The sequence below is a fragment of the Rhincodon typus genome, chromosome 15 (genome assembly GCF_021869965.1).
Source record: "Rhincodon typus isolate 14 chromosome 15, sRhiTyp1.1, whole genome shotgun sequence".
NCBI classification, from domain to species: Eukaryota; Metazoa; Chordata; class Chondrichthyes; order Orectolobiformes; family Rhincodontidae; genus Rhincodon; species Rhincodon typus.
The window spans coordinates 40,077,322-40,100,369 of record NC_063346.1 but is presented as its reverse complement, the minus strand read 5'-3'; the positions used below and the strand labels follow the sequence as shown (position 1 = coordinate 40,100,369).

The 23,048-nt window shown below is 40.2% G+C and overlaps 1 protein-coding gene across 5 annotated transcripts in view; it reads right to left on the bottom strand.

The window, feature by feature from the left end:
* chd9 (chromodomain helicase DNA binding protein 9) overlaps positions 1-23,048 on the bottom strand; it is a 459,302-nt gene that overhangs the window by 107,905 nt on the left and 328,349 nt on the right. For 4 of the 5 annotated variants that reach the window (XM_048605559.1, XM_048605561.1, XM_048605560.1 and 1 more), the window contains exons 3-4: positions 6,381-6,724; positions 296-410 (exon numbers count right to left, since the gene is read on the bottom strand). In XM_048605559.1, the coding sequence (XP_048461516.1) occupies positions 296-410; positions 6,381-6,724 (459 nt within the window). Of the gene's footprint in view, positions 1-295; positions 411-6,380; positions 6,725-7,098; positions 7,142-23,048 lie in introns of those variants that run through there. The other variant, XM_048605563.1, reaches the window with a different exon arrangement.

Here is a 23,048-nt window from a genome sequence, read left to right as displayed (position 1 = left end):
CAGGTACTGCCAGACCTGCTGAGCTTTTCCAGCAACTTTGTTTTTGTTCTCTTTCCTCTATTACTCTTCTTTGCTCTCGCTTGAATCCTGACCTTCAACCTGTCCTTTTCTTTGTTTTCCCCTTCACTTCCTCAGGTTTACCTTCTACTTACCCACCATCACCCAGCCACAGCTGTTCTCCTTTCTTTCCATTAGTGACTACCGCTTTCCCTATCGTGTACCACCACACATCCATTGGATTCATTATTTCAAAGAATGACTTTGCTTCCTGAAGTATTGGATACTAAAACCTTACTTGACATCCAGTGATGGGTTCTTTCTTTATTGATGGTGCAGGAACCTGTTCAGTATCTGAGCCCTCTTCTGATGATTCATTCTTTCTTTTTTTCCCAAGCGATATTATGATTTTGCTGTTGAAACAATTTTCAGTAAATTAGGATTTACCACCATATGTAACTGTGATGCTCAGAATAGGTTAACTCACGAAGAAAAGCTGAAAATATCAAATTGCACAATATTTGATTACAATATACTGGCCAGGCCAGAAGTAAAGGACTGCTTAATTTGTGCACTCATGAACAGATGTCAGTGCGAGGATATGGGACACTTTTCAATCTGCATACAATGTAAGCAAGTTTTACAAGTGGCTTACTCCCTTCTATGTTTATCTCCAGCTCAGGTGCTGAAATTATATCATTAAACACCACAAAGCACTTCACCCCAGTGCACCATTATGCTGGCCCATTGATCACAGCAGTCACAGTGACACAGCATGGAAACAGACCCTTCAGTCCAACTCGTCCACACCGACCATGTTTCTAAACTAAACTTGTCCCACTAACCTGTGTTTGGTCCATATGCCTCCAAGTCTTTCCTATTCATGTACTTTTCGAAATACCTTTTAAATGTTCCAACTGTACCTGCATCCACCACTTCCTTGGTGGTTCATTCCACATTCGAACCAACCTCTGTTTTAAAAAATATTGTCCATCATGCCCTTTTTAAAACTCTCCTCTCACCTTAAAAATATGCCCCCTTGTTTTGAAATACCCCACCCTAGGGAAAAGACTCTTGCTGTTCACCTTATCTATGCCCTGCATGACTTTATAAACCTCTGTAAGGTCACCCCTCAAACTCCTAAACTCCAGTGAAAGAGTCCCAGTGGTTTGAAATACTGCCAATTAACACTAAAGCAACTTTTCATCATGGATTTATTTCCACCAGGAACAACATTAATGGACTTAAGTATTATTACTTGAAAGCAATGTAACAGTTCAGATACTACCTACAAGAATACGGACACTAGAGCTCTTGGCTGTCATCTTAATTGAGCATGATCAAATGTGCTATGGTAAGCAGGTAAAATGGACATTAGTCTTGGAAGGTAGTGTTATGCAAGCAATAGTGAATTAGTGAGGCTGACATTCTGCATAGCAATGTTTCCATTGGATACTGTCAAAACAAGTTTCTAACCTAATGTTTAGGTTTTATTTAGTTTTTCAGCCATTTCTCTACCATTCTGAGCGTGAAAAGTTTAACTTATTGATGGGATACAGATCAAACACCTGTACCTCACTAACGTGGTCACGGAGTGCTATTTCCTGCACAAAGTAGGGTTTTAATTGGAGCTAAATAAAAACCGAAAGAACCGCAGATGCTGTAAATCAGGAACAAAATCAAAGTTGCTGAAGCAGCTCAGTAGGTCTGGCAGCATCTGTGAAGGGAAAAACGGAGTTAACGTTTCGGGTCCGGTGACCCTTCCTCAGAATATAATAATAGTCCTGAGGAAGGGTCACCGGGCCCGAAATGTTAACTCTGTTTTTCCCTTCACAGATGCTGCCAGACCTGCTTAACTTTTCCAGCAACTTTGATTTTGTTCCTGATTTTATTTAGATTCTTTAAGTTCCAACTTAGAGTCCAAATCCTCTATTTCTAGTTTTGACAATAGTTAAAGTATCTCTGCACCTGCCCCATCCAAACCTCTGATAATTTTAACATCTATCAAATTTTGTTTTTTTTTTTGAAAAAACTTCTCTTCCCCAAGGAGAACAGTCCCAGCTTTTCCAACCTACATACATGATTGAATTCCCTTTGGATCCTCATCACTGAAGACATTCTTCAGCATTTACTCTACATTCTCTCTAAATCCTTCACGTCCTTAAGTATGAAAACATATCTGGATGCAGTACTTCAATTAAGGCTAATCAGAGTTTTACAATGGTTTGTCATAATTTCCTTGCTTTTGAATCATATACCACTACTTACAAAACCTAAGATCCGCAAATGCTTAAATCAACTATTTTCTCAACATGTTGCGTTACCTTCAATGATATATGCACATATCTGCCACCTATCTGCTCATTCTATCATACCTGGTGTAATAGTGACATTTATCACTATCCTCGTAGTTCAAATATTGCATTTGCAAGGCTATTAACTGAATGTGGCAGTTATTTGATGTAACTAAAGGGTAAATTCTTCAGTTTTAAGAAAGTCAGTTAACCGCTTGTTAAGCCTGTCACCAGATATAAGCAGGGCAGCACAGCAATTGTGGCTAGTTGCAAAAAAAGATGCATTTTTTCTCACAATATGGACACGATAAAGTGATGGACATACAGACTCTTCCAAGAACTGGGAAAACAGCAAACTTTACTAACCTCCATATCTGGAGATTTAGGCAATAGTGCCCTTCCTAAAAATCCCAGAATACACTTTTGCAGAGGACAGAGTAGGTTAAGTCCAACAAGAACACAAACAATCCATTCATAGAGAAAAGTAAATGACCCAATCCAAGAGGACCAGAGGGGCTTTGTAGTCTCAATACCATGTCACAAATGTACATCAATAACATACAAATAATAGGAACTTCACCTTTTAATTGTTTACATTTGGCCTTCTGTTGGGCAATCGAACTTGTTCAAATTGTGACTGGTTTCTAACCAAATATAAATTATGTCAAGAAGTTACAAATGGCAGTGATACAGTAAGATTTGCTTCAGACACATTTTGTATACATTTTTCAGCAAAAAGTTGCGAAGTGTCAAGCCCAGTCAGAACCTGATTCAGAAATAGTTGACTGAAATGAATGGAAGATCTTAAGCTTCTCATTAATGTTATCCTTTGCCCTGAGAACAAAGATTCACCAAGAGTGAAATAAACACAAAGTTGTGATTAAAACTTAAAATATGTCCTGACTGTTTACACCAACTATTGTCATCCAACTTCCCTTCCCATGCTCCACTTTTAAGGACACAAAACACATACCGCATGGAAATTTTTGACAAGGGACTGCAGCATACATTTTCGACTTCCTATACTTCAGTCTTCCTCCTTTCTTCTGTTCAAGTTATATTATTCAACAACGTATCAGCTGAAGCATTTTCTACTTTAACCATTACCTTTATCAAAGAACATTTTTGTTTAGGTTAAGAAGGGGAACGGTGGCTCAGTGGTTAGCACTGCTGCCTCACAGCGCCAGGCACCTGGTTCGATTCCCACTTGGGCAACTGTCTGTGTGGAGTTTGCACATTCTCCCCGGGTCTGCGTGGGTTTCCTCCCACAGTCCAAAGATGTGCAGGCCAGGCGGACTGGCCACACTAAATTGCCCACAGTGTTCAGGATGTGTAGGTTTGGGGAATGGGTCTGGGTGGGATTCTCTGAGGGTCGGTGTGGACTTGTTGGGCCAAAGAGCCTGTTTCCACAATGCCGGGATTCTGTGAAATGAAAAGCTACATAATTCAGCATTCAACTAGCTTATGAAAGTGATCAAAAGTGCATTGTGCCACCCCCTAATCATTGTTTCTGAGAACTGTTAAGTTAAGCCTGGTGAACTAAACATTGGGGGTTTATCCATTAGTCTGAATGGAACATTACTCAGAACGCCTTTAGCATATATCAATTTTAGATCATATCTCAGGTAAACTTTAGCACTTGAGTTTGGTTTGATAATAATGAAAAACAACATGCTTTTTGACATGGGTATCTGGGATAAAGCATTTTATGCTGTAACCATATCATGAACATTGTTTCCTTGTCACATAATCCTGAGGCTTTCCACACTAGTTGCTCTGGTGGCTAAATTTGTGCTGTAGATTTTATCCATTCGGTAACAGTGCAGCAACTAAGAATAATTTTACACACAATCCTCCAAGTAGCCAGAAGACTTAAATTGTAAGGCAGGGCCAAATGTGACAGAATAATGCAGTAGATTTCATCTTAAGGACGTGGGGCTACTACAGATGCTAAATTGACGCTGCACATTTTCTTTCCATTAACCAGCAGAAAATTAGACCGAGTCCGCAATTAGAAGTGAAAATTATTATCCAATTTCCCACTGGTTATCTACTTAGTTGGTAAATATCCACTAAACCTTGTCCTGCCTTTACTGACACTCCCGAAACTCCACCCACACTACCATTCTTTTATTTAAATAATCTTTTTGCTTAACGTTATGGAAAGGCATATTTAGACAATTAATGTTATTTTTTTCCAAATTCTGGAGGAAACAGACAGTAACAGAGGTGGTACACCACATAATACATAGTTTGAGAAACTGCCTTAATAGTGCATATGACTAAATCCAGAAACACTTTTGAAAAAATTATTAACATCCTTGCTTCTATTTCTTTTCATCCAACAGTGCCAATTGATGCATGATTCTGAAAGGGAATCACTTTTTTCTTATATTCAACAGCATTGTGCGCTTCCTTATTGCCTTGCTATAATTTAGGCTGCACATTTTACAGCACCTCACACTGGAAAAGATTGTACTATGCTCATAGAGAGGATCCAAAGGAGATTTAACACAATGGTATCAGGAATGCATGTCTTCAGTTACATGGAAAGTGATTAGGAGAATCAAGGGTCAATGGCCTTAAAGCATAGAATATTCAGGGAAATTTAACAAAAGCATTCAAATCAAAATTAAAAACAGCAACTGTTTCATAATGGCATAATGGTTGATAACTAGGAGACAGATTTAAGCCTGCTGCCAGAAGAAGTGGCAAAATGAGGAGGAATTCATTTTCCGCAGCAAATTACAATGATCAGGAATGTATTTCCTGAAAGTATTCTGTCTGAAGTTAGTTTAGGCTTTCTTGCAAGATTTTCTTGGCTGTAAATCTACAGCAAAGAACTAGCCACAGGAGCAGCTGGTAAGAGAAGCCTTTCATGAATGTGAGACAACAAGGTGTAGACCTGTAGGCCAAGCAGCATCAGAGGAGCAGGAAAGCTGACGTTTCGGGCCTCGACCCTTCTTCAGAAATGGGGGAGGAGAAGGGGGTTCTGAAATAAATAGGGAGAGAGGGGGAGATGGATAGAGGAGAAGATAGGTGGAGAGGAGACAGACAGGTAAAGAGGCGGGGATGGAGCCAGTAAAGGTGAGTGTAGGTGGGGAGTTAGGGAGGGGATAGGTCAGTCCAGGGAAGACGGACAGGTCAAGGGGTCGGGATGAGGCTAGTAGGTAGGAGATGGGGGTGGGGTTTGAGGTGGGAGGAGTGGATAGGTGGGAGGAAGGACAGGTTAGGGAGGCGGGGACAAGCTGGGCTGGTTTTGGGATGCGGTAGGGGGAGGGGAGATTTTGAAGCTTGTGAAGTCCACATTGATACCAATGGGCTGCAGGGGTCCCAAGCGGAATATGAGGTGCCATTCCTGCAACCTTCGGGTGGCATCGTTGTGGCACTGCAGGAGGCCCAGGATGGACATGTCGTCTGAGGAATGGGAGGGGGAGCTAAAATGGTTCGTGACTGGGAGGTCCAGTTGTTTAGTGCGAACCGAGCGTAGGTGTGAATGTGGCAGACAAATGATCTGATGATGTGATTAAAGGTACATTGTTTTGGCACAGTAAGGCAAGATTTGCTTTGCCATTTGCAATTCTGTACTTGACCTCTGAAGTTGATCCTGGGTGTCAAAAGCATATTATATTCCTTGCTATTAATGCCCTTAATTTTGATAACTGACAAAATTTATCCGAAATAATAATCTTTAAAAAGAAATTGAATAAGTACTTGCATGGAAACATTTACAGGACTATGGGTGAAATACAGGACAATAAGACCAAACAGACATAGCTTTCAAAAGAATCAGTAGCAACACAATGGGGTTAAGTGATCTCCTCATATGATTGTTTGATATTTTATAATGCATATTAACTACTTGAAAGCACTGATTTAACATTTGGGTTTGAAAATCCTTTGTTAGTTTAAATGAAATTACAGGTTAATTAAAACCACCAAACTAGGCAATGGGGAAAACTGAGCATTTCACCATTTCTATTTTGCAATATTAGATCAAATTTCAAAATATTTACTCGACAGAAAAGTTAATGTTTAAAGACATGAACTTAAACTAGTTTTGTACATTTAAAGAGATGGTCAACTTACTTTATTTTTGTTCTATCCTTTGATTTAGAACATAAGCCAGTTCTAGATTTTTTTGACTCTTTATCTTTTTGTTTTGTTTTGCACTTGTTGGATTTCCTTTCTTCCTTTCGAGCAGACCCGGTGGATAAACAGGCTGGGTTTACCACTCGGGGAATATTCTGTTCCCCACGTGCTTTAGCCTTAGCAATTGCTTCCGATATGATGCGATTAGCTTTTTCTTGCTTGTTCTGCATTTCCTTCTTTTTTAGTTGTTTGTTTCCAGTCATCAACTGTGCATTCTGTAATTTGACAATTTGTGTTGTTTGTGGACGAGAACCATCAATGGTGGTCTGAGAGGAAAGGGGCTGAAAATAAAATACAGACAGATGAGTCAGAACAATATTGAATAGGACTATGACAGAAAGTAAAATATGTACTCAAACCAAATCTAAATTGGAGATTGCAAAAAGGGGAAAACAAAAAATATACACATTGCAAAAAAACAACACTGTCTGTCCCTTTCCTAGATACAAAATATAACAGAATGAAAGGTATGTCATGAAAATCATTAAATTTAATGATCAACTTTATATACACAAAATTTCCAAACATCTGTATGAGCACAAATACACAGCTAAATACAGATGACTATCACTACACAAGCACATCAATATACATTATCCAAGGGCCTGCAATAGCCCAACAGTATTATTGTTAGATTGTTAATCCAGAAACTCACCTAACGTTCCAGGAACCCAGATTCGAAACCTGCCACGGCAGATGGTGGAATTTGAATTTAAATAAAAAAAATCTGGAATTAAGAATCTACCAATGATCAAACTATTGTTGATTGTCAGAAATATCATCCGGCTCACTAATGTCCTACAAGTAGGAAATCTGCCATTGTCACCTTGTCTGGCCTACATGCAACTCTCAACTGCCTTCTGAAGTGGCCTAGCAAGCCACTCAGTTGTATCAATCACTACAAAGTCTCAAGAAATGAAATCAGACAGACCACCTTGCATCAACCTAGGCACTGGAAAAGAAAACAGCATAAACAGCTCTTGCCCTAGTCAGGCAAAAGTCAGACGTAGTTATACTCACAAAATCATACGTTACTATGTCCCAGAAACCACCATTACCATCCTTGGATATATCCTGCCCCACTTGTAGGGCAGACCCAACAAAGGTGGCGGCAGTGGTTATACAGGTGGGACGGAATTGCCTGGGAGTCCTCCACATTGACTCCAGACCACATGAGACTTTGGATTAAACACAGGCAAGCAAACCTCCTGCTGACTACCTCCCTGAGCTCCCTCAGTTGAATCATACACTCCTTCACATTGAGCAACATTTGGAGGAAACCGTGAACGTGGTAAAGGCAGAAAACATACCTTGTGTGAGGGTTTTCAATCCACCACCATGAGTGACTCAACAGCAGGACTACTGATCAAGCCGGTCAGGTCTGCAGCAAGTGGTGAGGGAACAGCATACTTGGCCTCGTCGTGACCAAATCTGCCAGCTGCATACACATCCGTCCTTGACAGTATTGCACAGAGTGACCACTGTATAGTCCATGAGGAGATGAAGTCCGGCCTTCATACTGAGAATACCCTCCATAGTGCAGTGTGGCACTATCACTGTACTAAACTGGACAGATTTTGAACAGATCTAGCTATCCAAACCAGGACATCCATGAAGCGCCGTGGGTCATCAACAGCAGAACTGTATTCCAGCATAGTCTGCAATCTCATGGCCCTGCATATGCCCCACCCAATCATTACCATCAAGCCAGGGGATTAACTCTGGTTCAAATGGAGAGTATTGGAGGGCATGCCAGGAGCAGCACCAGGCATTGCTGAAGATGAGGTGTCAACCGGGTGAAGCTGCCAAACAAGACTATTCACACGTCAAACAGCCATGATCAGCAAATAACAGACAGAGCCAAGCAATCTCACAACAAATGGATCAGATCTAAGCGCTGTAGTCCTGCCACTTCCAATCAAGAATTGTGGTGGACAATCGAACAACTCACTGAGCAGATGGCTTCACAAATATCCCGTCTTTGACAATGGAAGTGCCCAACTCAGTGTAAAAGGCTGAAGCAGTCGCAGCAATCTTCTGCCAGAAGTACCAAGATGATCCATCTTGGCCTCCTCCAGTGGTCCCCAGCATCACAGATTTCAGTCTTCAGGCAATTTGATTCATTGCACGTGATGTCAAGAAATGTTTGAAGGTGCTGGATATGCATAGGCTATAGGCCCCCTGACAATATTCTGGCAATAGTACTGAAAATGTGTGCTCCAGAACTTGATGATCCTGTAGCCAAGCTGTTCCAGTATAGTTACAACACTTGCATCTACCCAAAAATGCCCAGGTGTGTCCTATATACACAGAAAGCAGGACAAATCCAACCCAGCCAATTTCTGTCCTATTCGTCTACTCTTGATCATCAGTAAAGTCATGGAAGATGTTATCAACATTGCTGTCAATTAGCACCTGCTCTGCAATAACCTGTGCTGTGATGCCCAGTGTGGGTTCTGCCAGGGTTTACTCAGCTTCTGTCCTCATTACAGCCTTGATTCAAGGATGGGCAAAAGAGCCAAATTTCAGAAGTGAGGGGTGACTGACTGCCCTGGACATCAAGGATGCTTTCAACCGAATGTGGTTGGAATCATACTTGGCACATAGGAAGACTGTCATGGATGGTGGAGGTCAGTCATCTCAGCTCCAAAGCATCTCTGCAGGAGTTCTTTAGGGTAGTTCCCTCGGCCCAACCATCTTCAGCTGCTTCACCAACTTCCTCCCCTCTTTCGTAAGGTCAGAGGTTGAGTTTCTAGTCAATGATAATCCCCAGGATATTGATAGTGTGGGATTCAGTGATGGTAGCACCATTGAATGACAAGGAACGGTGGCTACAAGAGCTGGTCAGAGGCTAGGAAAGCTGTGGTAATTCACCTCTTGCCTCCCTGAAGCCTTTCCACCATCTACACGGCACATGTCAGGATTGTGACAGAATACACCCCATTTGTCTGCATGGACGTAGCTCCAACACTCAAGACGCTTGACACCATCCAGCACAAAGCAGCCCGCTTGACTAGCGCCACATCCACAAGCATCCACTAGTGCACAGTACACACTGCTGCTACAATCTACAAGCTACATGGCAGAAATTCAGCAACGATCCTCTGACAGCATCTTCCAAACCCACAACCACTTGCATCTACAAGTATAAGGGCAGAACTTACATAGGAACACTACGACCTCCAAGTTCCCCTCCAAACCACTCACCATCTTGACTTGAAAATATATTGCTGTTCCTTCACTGTTGTTGGGTCAAAATCCTAGAATTCCCCCGCTAAGGGTATTGTGGGTCAAACTCCAGCACAGACTGCAACAGTTCAAGGTGGTAGCTCACCACCACGTTCTCAAGGGCAACCATGGATGGGCAATAAATGTTGGCCAGCCAGCAACAATTTCATGGCACACCCACTTCGTTTTTGGAAGTCTACATGTGCGTCTCTAGAAGCTTGTGCGTGCTGTATCAATAGGGGTGCCTGTTGTCAGCAGATACTGCCATCAATGATCGATTCCAAGGCTCTGGAGATCGGAAGCATGGATGCAGCCTCAATGCTCAGGTAAAGCAGAGCTGCTTCCTGAAAGTTTTGCACCACACTTCTCATCTTATTGCAGCACACAGGTTGAAAACCATTACAGACTACACTGTTTAGAGGAAAGCCATACATTACCACACTGTAAATAGCATCTATGCTCCAGAAAGCAGTACATATTCCAGACAGCCAGTCACATTCAAAATTACATAGTTCTTGGGCTTAGATACAATGGAGGTTTTTTTAACATGACCTATAATTTGCTGTTATTATAGATTTCTCAACGTTACCTTTTTCCTAGTCAGGACTCTGTATCAAAACAGGACACAAGCAACAGATGTCAATATGACTTCCATCAATGCTGTTCCATGAACAAGTGGCAGGTTTGTGTGCTGGGTCAAGAGGTTTCCAACAGTTCTCCCACTCATGAGGTGGGATATTAAGTCAGCCAAACGGAATCACGAAGACTAGATCAATTTGAAGAACATTAAAAAATAGAATTCAAACTGCCCTCTGAAAATGTGCTGCTATCCTCAAGTCTATGCCAACTATTAGGCTCAAAAATACAAACAACCACTGCATCCAAAATTGATGTCCAAACAAAAAATCAGCGAGCCCTAAAGTAAACACAGCAAGTCATTAAGACGCCTTCTACCTGGGCAAAGTTCCAAATACAGAACGCAAATTTAGTGAAATAAGTCAAATTTATGCAGGTTTGTAAAGAATACATGCCATAATAAAGGGAAGGTTTCATCTTTGTCACTTTCAGTGAAAAATGATGAGTGTTTTACACATGTATTTACACATTTTGTTCAAAAGAAAATTTCCCCAATGTAGCAAACATTTTATAGGTGATGATTAAAACTCAGTACTGTTTAAGCTGGCTAAACCTGTTTTAAGGCTGCTACAAAATTGTAAATGCACCAGTTTATGTTTTTCAACTCAAATTTTCTCTCTGGAGACCATTACAGGTAGGCAGTACAACTAAACAACCTGTCATTTTTGCTTGCATGGTTACAGCAAAACCAGAGAGAAAAAAAGGCAAAATAGATGCAAACTGCTCAGTAAATATTTGAAACAGGACTGTAAACAATGATGATTTTCTAGTATACCCCTAAATTAGCAGAACAAAGGATCTATAACTACAATTAAATAAATAACAAATGTGCTTTATTTCTGCATTAATGTTTCAGATCGGTTTACACATAAGCGAAGATATTAATATAGCAACCATCAGCATTCTGATATCCTACACAGTATTTGCATTTGTACAGAAGCTAAATAGAATCTATTTTTAAATAAAGTGATTAATCTCCCAGCATAACTAATAATTTTCATTTACCGTTGTTTTCCATTTGCCAACAAGCACAAAACAATGGCTTTATTCTCAGCACCATAAACTAGCTAATTATACGACTGTGCCAATTTTGAAATATTCTAAGGATATCACAATTACCCACTGCTCCTTTCCAGGAATTTGAACAGCTTCGCGTTTAAATACAGCACTAAGATATATCTTAGCATGTCTGTGTTTCTCACCCATAAATGAGCTGCTGACTACAGCAAAGTAAATTGCCACCAGGCATTTCCAAACAGATTTTCAGGCCAATGCCAGTGTGCTCCACTGGATAATATTTCTGCACATGCTTCATCAGCCTAACAGCAGCACTGCAGCACTGGTAGGCACAGGCAATCAAACAACTCCTCTGAAACATTGTGAACAAATGCCACCTTTAGGCCTAAGATAACAAATAACACAAGGCTAAAGGCAGCTCTAATAGCTAAGATGGCGGTGCATTGCAACTCAGTCACCAACCAGTAGAAAAGAAGGTTATGCAATCCCATTAGCCTTTAGTCCAAACCCCTCCTCCCACTTATCCAGTCTTTCACTTACCCTTCCTCTAGACCTCCGCACAGTAGCCATTTTGTCATTCAACAAAGGCTAGCCCTCCGCTTTTTCACCTTCAGCTCTGCTCGTGAGGAAGGTATTCAATGATAACTGCTAAATGGCCTATTTGGTGTGCTGCATTAAAAATACACATTTCTCTTCACAAAAACACATCACGATTTTTATCAGCGTTTGCCTTGTTAATCAATACTGCCACACATTATCAGTGCACATCCAGACAAGGTACTATGGCATAAGATTCTGTTTGCATGCAAGAACTTCTGGATATCTAATTAAATAGAGGCTTGCAAATCTCGCCGCCAATAAAGCTAAGTAAAATTATGCACCAAAGCATGAAAATGCATCAGCATGAGTAGAAATGTCGTTCAATAACAGCAGAGATTGCTCACTTGGTCCAGCAGGTGGTGCTGCCCATTGTTACTCTGCTGAGCTTTAATGTCATTTGCTCACCATCCCCCAGGGCTCTGTTTCTGCATCTCCTGCTCCTTTTTATTGTAATGGCCAAATCCTTTCTCTGCGAGCATGTGCTTGTTTTAATTTTTATCTTGACTATACATAGATATGGTAATTTTATATTGAGACAAATTATATTTTGAAGGGGATCCAGAGAATGGGAAAACAAAATTAATTGCAATCCTTCCTTTGTTTTTCTCATTAAATTTAAATGGTGTCAAAACAGACAACAGACTGGCAGAAATTCTCATTTCACATACATGAAATGTACTGTACTTTTAAGTTTGTTTTGCTGGATTTTTTATAAAAATTCTGCTTTTCTCATAATGTGTTCATTGTTATATTAGTATAATAAAGTTGAAACGTTAAACAATACCTGAATTAACAACTTTGGATGTAAAGTTTTGTTCAAAGCTGATCTGGCTGAATATCAGCCCTCTTACTAATCTGAAAGATTGGCAAATCATAACATATGACAACATTTTTAATGTCATTTTAAAATGGTTACTGCTAAATTAAGTTAAGTTATCTGACAATTTAGGCAATTACAAAGAACAAACAGGTTACACTTATTTCTTATTTTTCAAATGTGTTGAAGTGCAACTTACTTCCAGTAGTTAGATTATATAAACCAGAATTCCTAGTATTCTCCACCTATGAACAACAGAGCAGAAAGGCTTCAAGTTCAATGTCCAGTCTGCAACAAGTTAACCACTTTCAAGTTGAGTGCTGCAACTGGCCACGTTAGGATTTGAAAGGAGGGGAAAAAGAAGATGCAACCTTCACTTTTAGTCTGCCCACAGAGATACTCTAGATGGAAGTTATCATGTGAAAACAAAGGAAGAGATCACATGTTCATGGACAACCTCCAGCACTCAAGTGTCAAGGTTAACCCCCAAACTATGGTCACAAGTAGGAGGGCAACAGCAAGTAGCAAATCGCATGTAAGGAAATGTATCACAGCAAGATGGTTGGCATCTGCTGGAGGGAGGCAGTAGGTAGAAAATCAGAAAGCAATTTTCAGGATTTCATTCCACAGACCAACAGCCAACATAGTTTGCAAACACAAGGCCACATCATCTCATCTATTTGAGAATAGCTTTCTAATCTCGCAACAGGTGGTACGTTAAGTGACCTACTAAAGTTAAGGTCCAAAAAAATTAATTACAAAAAGTGGGGGATCCTTCAAATTTGACAGCTGGAGGCTTGTCTTAAAAAAAAAGGAGCTTTGGTGAAACGATCAGTTGTAAGCAGTTCAGAGAGAGTAAAGTGTGATTCATTTGCTTCTTACAAAAAAAAAAATTGGGAGGCTCGGATTGGTTCATGCTGTCTTCACTGGAATGCCTCAAGCATTAAGATCCTGCTAATTAAACTATTACCAAAACAGACACCTTTAAATAATTATTAATGTATGTTCTCTCCTTTTGGCAGACTTTACACTATGCAAGCTAAAATTAAAAGCAAAATGTTGCAGATGCTGGAGATCCAAAATTTTAAAAAGTGTTGGACAAACATCTGTGGGGACAAACAGTTAACATATCAGGTCAAATGTTTTATTTTTCGCTACTGATGTCATTCTCAAAAATTACTAGAATAGAGCATTATAGAATACAGTGTCCCCCAGGCTGGATGGGTTTCTCCAGCACTTGATTTTTATACCTTGTCAGCAAAGTCTATTAAATGTAATGTATTCAAAATATGAATATAGGAGCAGGAGACAATAAAGACTGCAAATGCTGGAAGCCAGAATCAATAGGTGTGGACAGGACCGACTTTAGGGACTCGTCTATAATTAAGGATGCCCTTAACCGCATCTTCTCCACTTACTGCACTTCTGCTCTCAAACACCATTCCCCCCCACCGCCAACAGAAGGATAGGGTCCCTCTAGTCCTCACATACCACCCCACCAACCATTGGAACCAACTCGTCATCCTCCAACATTTCCACCACGTACAATCAGACCACACCACCAAAAAGACATTTCCTTCCCCATCCCTGTCTGCTTTCCGCAGGGATCATTCATTCCGTGACTCCCTCATCAACTCTACACTCTCCAACATTCCTGGTACCTTTCCCTGCAACCCCAAGAGGTGCAACGCCTGCCCCTATACCTCCCCTCTCACCTCCGTCCAAGGCCCCAAACAATCCTTCCAGATCTGGCAGAGATTCACCTGCACTTCATCCAACCTTATCCATTACGTACTGATGTGGTCTCCTCTATATCGGGGAGAGCAAACGCAGACCCAGGGACCGGTTCGCAGAGAATCTGCGCTCTGCACGCATCAACCAACCTGACCTTCTGGTTGCCATCCATTTTAAGTCCACCTCCTAGTACCCTGATGACATGTCCATCCATGGCCTCCTCCGCAGTCAGAGTGAGGCCAACATAAACTGGAGAACACCACCTGATATGTTGCCTTGGAAGCTTACAGCCTAATGGCCTTAAAACTGACTTCACCAGCTTCAAAATCCCTACACCCCCAGCCTTATCCCATGTCCAACCTTCCCCCTCCTGACCTGACTTAACTTGTCCATCTTCCTACTCACCTATCCGCTCTACCTTCCCCATGGACCAATCACAATAACTCCCTCCCTGCATTCACCTATCACCATCTCTCCTACGCTTCTCTCAACCCTACACCCCCTCCCTCCATTTATTTCTGGGCTCCTTTCCTCCTCCCTAGTCCTGACAAAGGGCTTCAGCCCAAAGTGCTGACTTTCCTGCTCCTCAGATGCTGTATGACCTGCTGCACTTTTCAGCCTCACACCTATAGAATATAGGAGTAGATACAGACCATTCATGCCCCCAGCCTGCTGCACCATTCCAGATCGTGGTTGATCTTGTACCTCAATGCCATATTCCCACATTATCCCCATATCCCTTAATGTCATTACAACTAGAAATTTATCAATGCGTCTGGAGTAGATAATTTAAAAGACCCATCAGCCCCCGAGCAAAGATGTTCCTCCTCATCTCAGTCCTAAATGGCTTATCTTTTATCCTGAGGCAGTGACCACTCCTTTAAGGCCACACAGCCAGGACAGACATCCTTTCTGCAGCTTCTCGGTGTACCCCTTTAAGAATTATTTAAGTTTCTGGGATCACCTTTCATTCTCCTAAACTCAAGAGAATACAGGCCCAGTCTCTATGACCTCTCTTCATAGCACAGTTCCATCATTCCAGGAATCCTGGTGAACATCTATTCCCTCTATGACAAGGATCGTTCCTTGAGCAAGGGGTCCAAAACTATAAGCAATATTCCAATTTCTTTTTAACAAGTTGAAGCAACATTTTTTTGCTCCTGTACTCAAACCTCCTTCTGATAAGGGTAATATACTTTTTCCCTGCCAAATTGCTTGTTGCACTCGCACATTAACTTTTGGTGACTCATGAGCAAAGACAATTCGGTCACTCTGGAGGAAAGGTGGGCAGACAGACAAAAGTGTGTTAAAGCTCGAGCATAAGATGGAGAGACAGTGTAAAAGTGCAAGAGAGAGCACAAGCAAGAGACGGAGCATGCAAAGAGAGGTGACTGGGCAAGAAAGGGAGGGCAGGTGAGAGAAATCGACTGCATGCTGCTTGGATTTTAGGAGGCATTTCTAGAGCTGAAGGAATGTTCAGAGCCAAGTACAGAGACACTGAAAACCAGGGATGTAGGAGGTGCCAGAATTGGAGATTTGTAGGACTGGAAATTGTTACAGAAACAAGAATAGGAACAGCCATGTAGTAATTAGACAACAGGGATGATAGTTTTTAAGTTTAACTGCTGTCAGATCATTCATATGAGTAAGTGAGCATGATGTTGGGGATGGTGGGGGAAATGGAAGAATAGAACCTGAAGGGAGGCGATGGCCTAGTGGATCACTGGACTATTAATCCAGAGACTCAAGTAATGTTCAAATCCCACCATGACTGATGTTAAGATTTGAATTCAATAAAAATCTGGAATTAAGAGTCTAATGATGACCATGAATCCATTATCGATTGTTGGAAAAATTCGTCTGATTCCTTTAGGGAAGGAAACAACCATCCTTACCTATTCTGGTTTAAACGTGACTCCAGATCCACAGCAATGTGGTTGACTCTTAACTGGGCAATTGGGGATGGACAATAAGTGTTGGCCTAGCCATTGAAGCCCTTACCACATCAAATGAATAAAAAAAAATCCTTCTGTGACTAAGGTCACAGCCAGCAAATTCACTTGTTGGTGTCTATCCTGGAAAATCGATCATCAATGCCCCTCTTTACAGCTTAAATGGTACCTTCCTGCTGATGACGAAGACTATTCATCTGTAAAATAAACTGCAGACTAGCCCACTCATCCAACTCTGCCCTTTCTAAACGCAAAATGCACATGGACGCATTTGAAAACGAAAACTGAGCAGTTATTGTTTTGAATTGCAGCTTTTGAAATAAAAGCAGTTCCTAAGATTAGACATGTGTGAATTGGGATTAGAAAGAAGCTTTAATAAATTGAAAGCAAATTCCCAAATTGAATTTAAACTAATTTTTTTTTAGAAGATTAAGGAAATCTTTCCACTGCATCATAACATTTTTATCCAGCATATAGATAGTAGTTCTCACGTGGATACAAAGAACCATTTTTCTGACTGCTTTGAGTCATTCTAAATGTAGAAGTGCATTTAATGTTTTTGTTGTGATTGAACCTTAAAATTGCTGAAAGCCGGTATTTAACCTATTGACAATTCAGACTCTTCCAACAGTCTACATGGATCACCAAGGTTGTTAACCACCATGCTTTTACAACTTTGTTAAATTTGTACATATTTTGGTGGATCAGGGACTACCTAGACCTATACATAAGGTGAATTCAAAGTCATATTATATGTAACTATTATTGCATAACATACATGCTCAGATTAGGAGTGCAAACAAAGTCTCAAGTCATATATTGCACAGAAAATCTATGAATAACTGGAAAAACTAATCTCCATCTTAGAGTGAATATCTTCAAATAACTAAACAAAACACTTAACTAAATCAATATCCTTCCAATGCAATATGCTGTGATTTGCTAATCTTTAAATATTGGAGCTGAGAGAGACATGTCAGAACAAGTAGGTCAGAATTCACGATTGTCTCACACGTGCACAATTCTCCTTGCATGGCATACAGTCACATGCGTACATGCATGAACAGCACTTCAAGATTGCACTAACACATTACCAAGGCCACTGTAGGAAATTAACTGCAAGATAACAAAGATGAAGTTCTCATTTATCAGTTTACTCAATTGGATGGAACCAATTTTCAGCTAGCTACTTCCCAGGAGGAGAAAAGTGCATTAGTAAAGGATAATTTTACAAAAGTTCAAGTCCTCTCAGGCTGTTTGTATCTGTCCTGGCAGCTAGTTAGCATCAATACGGTCTCCCTGAAGTTACATTTTGCAAAAGAAAATTTCATGTTTGGCCATTGAAATGCAAAGCTTATTGGGAGAATTGTGGACAGAAATATTGCATGTTGCATGACAAACATACTTTTCCTGGATTGAATTCAGTCAGTTGCCCAAATTCAGCCTCAAATGCAGCACCATGAAAAGGAACACCAGAACAGAAGCACCCAATCCCTCCATTCAATTAGATTACGGCTAGTCTGCACCTCAACTCAATTCACCTTCATTTCACACCCCATGTAGCCCTTAACTAACAAAAAATATTGATCTTAGTATTGAAAGTTCCAAGCTTCTTCACCTTCCAGCATCATTTGTAGAAAGACTTAAAATTATGCACACAAACTTCTAAACTGCCATGACCTTTGTGTGAAAAAATGGTTCCTGAATTTCATCCTAAATTGTTTAATTTTGATATTAAGGCTATTGTTACAATTATGAGGCTTATAAGATTATTGTGTTTTGTGATGGATTACTTTATTTAGAGTAAAATGAAAGGGGCCATGTACCACGTTCTGAATTATGTCTGACAGCAAGCCTGGGTGGTTTGATTGTTAGAGGTTAAGATGTCCCAGATTGTTTCTTCTTCCCAGTGAGAAACAAAGTGTTCACATTTAGAACCAATGGTAACGGCATGTGTGCCAATAACAGATAAACTGAGAGCATCACTGCAGGAGGAAGTGGTGCCATAATAATGTCAACAGACTAGCAATCCATAATACTCGACTCAGAGATAGTAGGAACTGCCGATGCTGGAGTCTGAGATAACAAGGTGTGGAGCTGGAGGAACACAGCAGGCCAGGCAGCAAAGGAGCAGAAAAGCTGACGTTTCGGGTCTGGACCCTTCTTCAGAAACATATAGTACTCGACTGACATTCTGTGGACACGATTGTGAATTCTCCTATGGCAGATAGTGAAATTTGAATTCAATAAAAAACATCTCGGATTCAAAGCTAGTGTAATGACACCCATTTAATCACTGTTGATTGTCATGAATATCCATCTGATTCACTAATGTCCTTTAGGGAATAAAATCTGGCATCTCTATCTGGTCTTACCAAGATATGACGGGCCTCAATGTGCCTGACTCATAACTGCCCTCTGGAATAGTCTAGCAAGCTACTCGAGTTAAGGACAGTAAGGGATAGGCAATGAGTTCCAGGTCAGCTGGCAAGACTCTCATCAAATGAATAATTTTTTTTTAAAAATCCAGTACCAGAAGTGTTAAAAATGTTGGTTTTAAACAGTTGTGCTTTAAGCTGCTCATTTAATTCCAGGATTTAGGAGACTAAAATCTCATGGACAGCTAACTAACATTTCTACCTGGATACAAGGACAACATGTATTAGAGAGAAGTTAAAACAAAGCCAGAAGACTCTTCTAGCTTGTAATAGAAGATCTCCAGTAAAATTTTCACTGTATAGTGTTAGAAGATTCATGGCTGATAAAGGAAAAGGAACTTCGGAAGTTCAGAATCACTTTGGACTGATTTCAGGAGAACCGAATGTCTGCTTATAAGGGTAGAGTACCATATACCTACGAAGTGTGTATTTCAGTTGTGCCAAAATAAAGAGTAGTAACTTCTGTAGAAAACTTGTACATTAAATACAAAGATGGTGTTTAGTTTATAGATTCCTTAGTCTTCTGATATAGTGAAGGACTATAAATGTATCTTTCATTCTTCTAAATATGAGGAGTTCCTCTTTCACTTCAATGGTGCTTTAACACGAATGAACATGTCAAATTTTATATTCACCTTTTGGCTAATAAGCAATACAATAGAAAATATGAATGAAACCATACCAACAAGAGGAGGTTAGTTGGAACCTTAAGTCCTGAAATTTAGGAGGGCCTACTGTGGTCCTAAGGAACCAATTAGAGTCTTGTTTAATCTTTTATTTCATTCAATTTGGTTCTTGTGATGTTGTTGCTCCACATATCTACTAGCAGATTTAGTTCAGGTTATACGTGGAAAGTGACACGTTAACTTCAGAGAAGCAGATTCTTCTAGCACAGTCCTATGCAGACAAATAAATGGAGACAATAATTTGCTTAGACTCCCGACATAAAATTCAGTAATAGCTTTGCTCCACAATTTTGCACACAACATTAATAGGCTTCTGACTAAGTTCATATATTAAACAAAAACAGCACGTGACCTGGAACTCATACTAAAGCAATATCAGGTATTGTTTCTTTAAAAATAAAACCTATACATACACTTTAAAGCAGATACTTATTTTCAGGTCAACAGATGATATAACTTCTGTGACAGTGTAACTTATGCACTGCATTTCCAGTTTTCAAATTACACACAACCTAAATAAGACGTTCTTGAAAGATTATTTTGGGTGGATAAACTAAATCTTCTTCATGAAGTGCACTAAAGTCTTCAAATTAGAAAAATATATAAATTTGATTTTCTTTCTTTCCTGGAACCTGAACCAAATTATTGTATTTCAGCATTGGGCAAATAATTATCAGCATCACAATATCATAAACCTTCACCACAATTAAAGCAAGACTCACCACCAACTTTGCAAACAATGCTATCTGTCCCTTATTTGCTCTTATACAAATTAGATGCAATCACACAGTAAAGGAATTGAATTTCAAGCATTTTGAAGGGCGCACACAATCTGTGTTAGGCCAAATTGATTGTCAGTTAGCTGATAACTGTCTTTTCTCCCGACCTAGTTTTCGAAGAGTTGAGCCATGGACCTTCATTGCATTGGTCCATGCTTAAGGGCAAAGAACTACTGTGCTAGTTGAGATGTTAGCTCAGTCAGTTGAATGCCTGGTTTGCATTGCAGAGTGATGCTAACTGCATGGGTTCAATTCCCATAATGACAAAGGATACCACGAAGGTCCCACCTTCTCAACATTCCCCCTAGCCTGAGGTGTGGTGACCTTCAGGTTAAACCACCAGCAGTCGTCCCTTTCTGATGGAAGAGCAGCCCTACAGTCCAGTAGGACTATGGCAATTATATAATAAAAACAGAAAATATTAGAAATACTCTGATCAGGCAGTATCTGCAGATATGGAATCATAGTTAACATTTTAGGTCGATAACCATTGATCGGAACTGGGAGCAGTTTCGTAGTGTCAAGGGATATGCAGGCTAGGTGGATTAGCCACAGGAAATGCAGGGTTACAAGGATAGGGTAGAGGACATGAGTCTGTGGGGGATGCTCTTTAGAGGGATGGTGTGGACTCAATGGGCCAAACAGCCTACTTCCACACTGTAAGGATTCTATGATTCTGTTCTGAATACATAACAAGTAGTGATATTAGGGGTTAAGCCAGAGGAAAGTCATGAAAAAATGAGATCTGCAGCGGCATTGGGACCCATCAGTTATTACAGCTTCCAATCCTCGATACTTTAAATAAAAAAAAACTTATTTTGCTAAAGCGATAGATGAATTAAGGAAGAAATAAAAATGTGGAGCAGTTACAGTTTTGAAGTAGAGTGAGTCAGTACTTAAGAGAAATGCTGAGATGCATCACCATGTAAATAATTCCCTGACTCCAAAATGCCAACATATGTTGACTGGAAAATATGAATGAGCTGGTAAATTGCTCTGGTTCAATAATATCAGCAACCTGCCACAATTTAATATTTCAGTTTTCAGATTCCACTTGTGCATTCCTGTGTATACAAGGGCATGGATTATTGAAAACAGAACCTCAAAAGAAAAGAAACAATGTGATAGCAGGAAATGAATTATTTGAGCACAAACTTGAGAAAATCAGTAATTAAAAGTGAACAAACCCTGAAATCAACAATTTAAAAGTAAAGGCCACCTGAAAGAATAAAAGGGAAGGATATAAACTAGTTTCTTGGTTGAAGTTTTCATACTTCATAGGGAATAAATCCATCATACTCAACGGACAATCAAAAGAGAAAAACTTGTTGAGAGCAATCATTTCAGCCTGTGACTTTTTTTTGTCTTCGAAAATATTACTATTTCTGGTATGCAAATGAGACAATCTTAATTACCAAAACAGCACAAAATCCCTACAAACTTAAGGCAAATGGAATTTTGACCTTTTACTGACAGGGGTTTGAAGTTTAAACATGGAAAGTTTCATTACAACTGATAGGGTGCTGGTTCAGCCACACCTGGAGTCCTGTGCACAGTTTACATCCCAGTATTTAATGAAGGACGTAGTGGTACTGAAGGCAGTTCAAACAAGTGTCATTACACGGATTCTTGGAATGAAGGGGTTTACTTATCAAGAACAGCTAAACAGGTTAGGCATTTATTCATTAGAGTTTAGAAAAAGGAGGGGTGATCTTATTGAAAAGATTGAGGGGGCTTATCTGAATAGTTAGGAATATGATTCTTAGGGACAATCTCAAACTAGTGGTCATAGTTACAGAATAAGGGGACACATTTAAAACTAAGATGCAAAGGTAGGCCATTCAGTCCATTAAGACTGCTCCACCATTCAAATGAGATCGTAGCTGATCTGACAATCCTCAACTCTGCTTTCCTGCCTTTCCTCCAGAACACTGAATTTCCTTAAAAATTAAACACACTTCACGATCCAGCCAAGAGCTCCCTATAATAAAGAATTCCACAGATTCATAACCCTCAGGAGAAATACCTCTTCAGGAGATGAATGGCCCTGGCTGAACACAAACTGAGCTGGGCGTCACTGAGCAGGTTTTTGCTGAACAGGTACCGCTTGATAGAACTGTTGATCACTTTATTCATGACAGAGAGCAGACTGATAGGGTGATAATTAGCTGGGTTGGATTTGTCCTTTCTTTGCACAGGACATACCTGGACAATTTTCCACATTATCGAATCTCATTGAATGGTGGGGCAGGCTCGAGTGGCCGAATGATCTACCCCTAGTTCTTACATTATGACTTAGCTTGCACACTTATCATTGTTACATCAAAGGAATGCTGATGATTTTTAATTTTTTTCAACAGAACTCATGGAAATTGATGGCAGGAGAACACCTGAAGTGAAGGGGTTTAATTGGGCCAGTAATCTCCTTCAGTAAATGGTGCCAAATCTATTGAATTTATGCACCAGCTTTGTTCTTGACTTATGTGTTCGAGAATTTCCTAGTTGGATAGGAGGAGACTTGGAGGATGCGAATATTCAATGGATTATTGAACTGTAAGCAAAGATCAGAAAGGGATGAAACACAAAACCAACATATGAAACAATTAGAGATAGTAGGAACTGCCGATGCTGGAGAATCTGAGATAACAAGGTGTAGAGCTGGATGAACACAGCAGGCCAGGCAGCATCAGAGGAGCAGGAAAGCTGACGTTTCGGGTC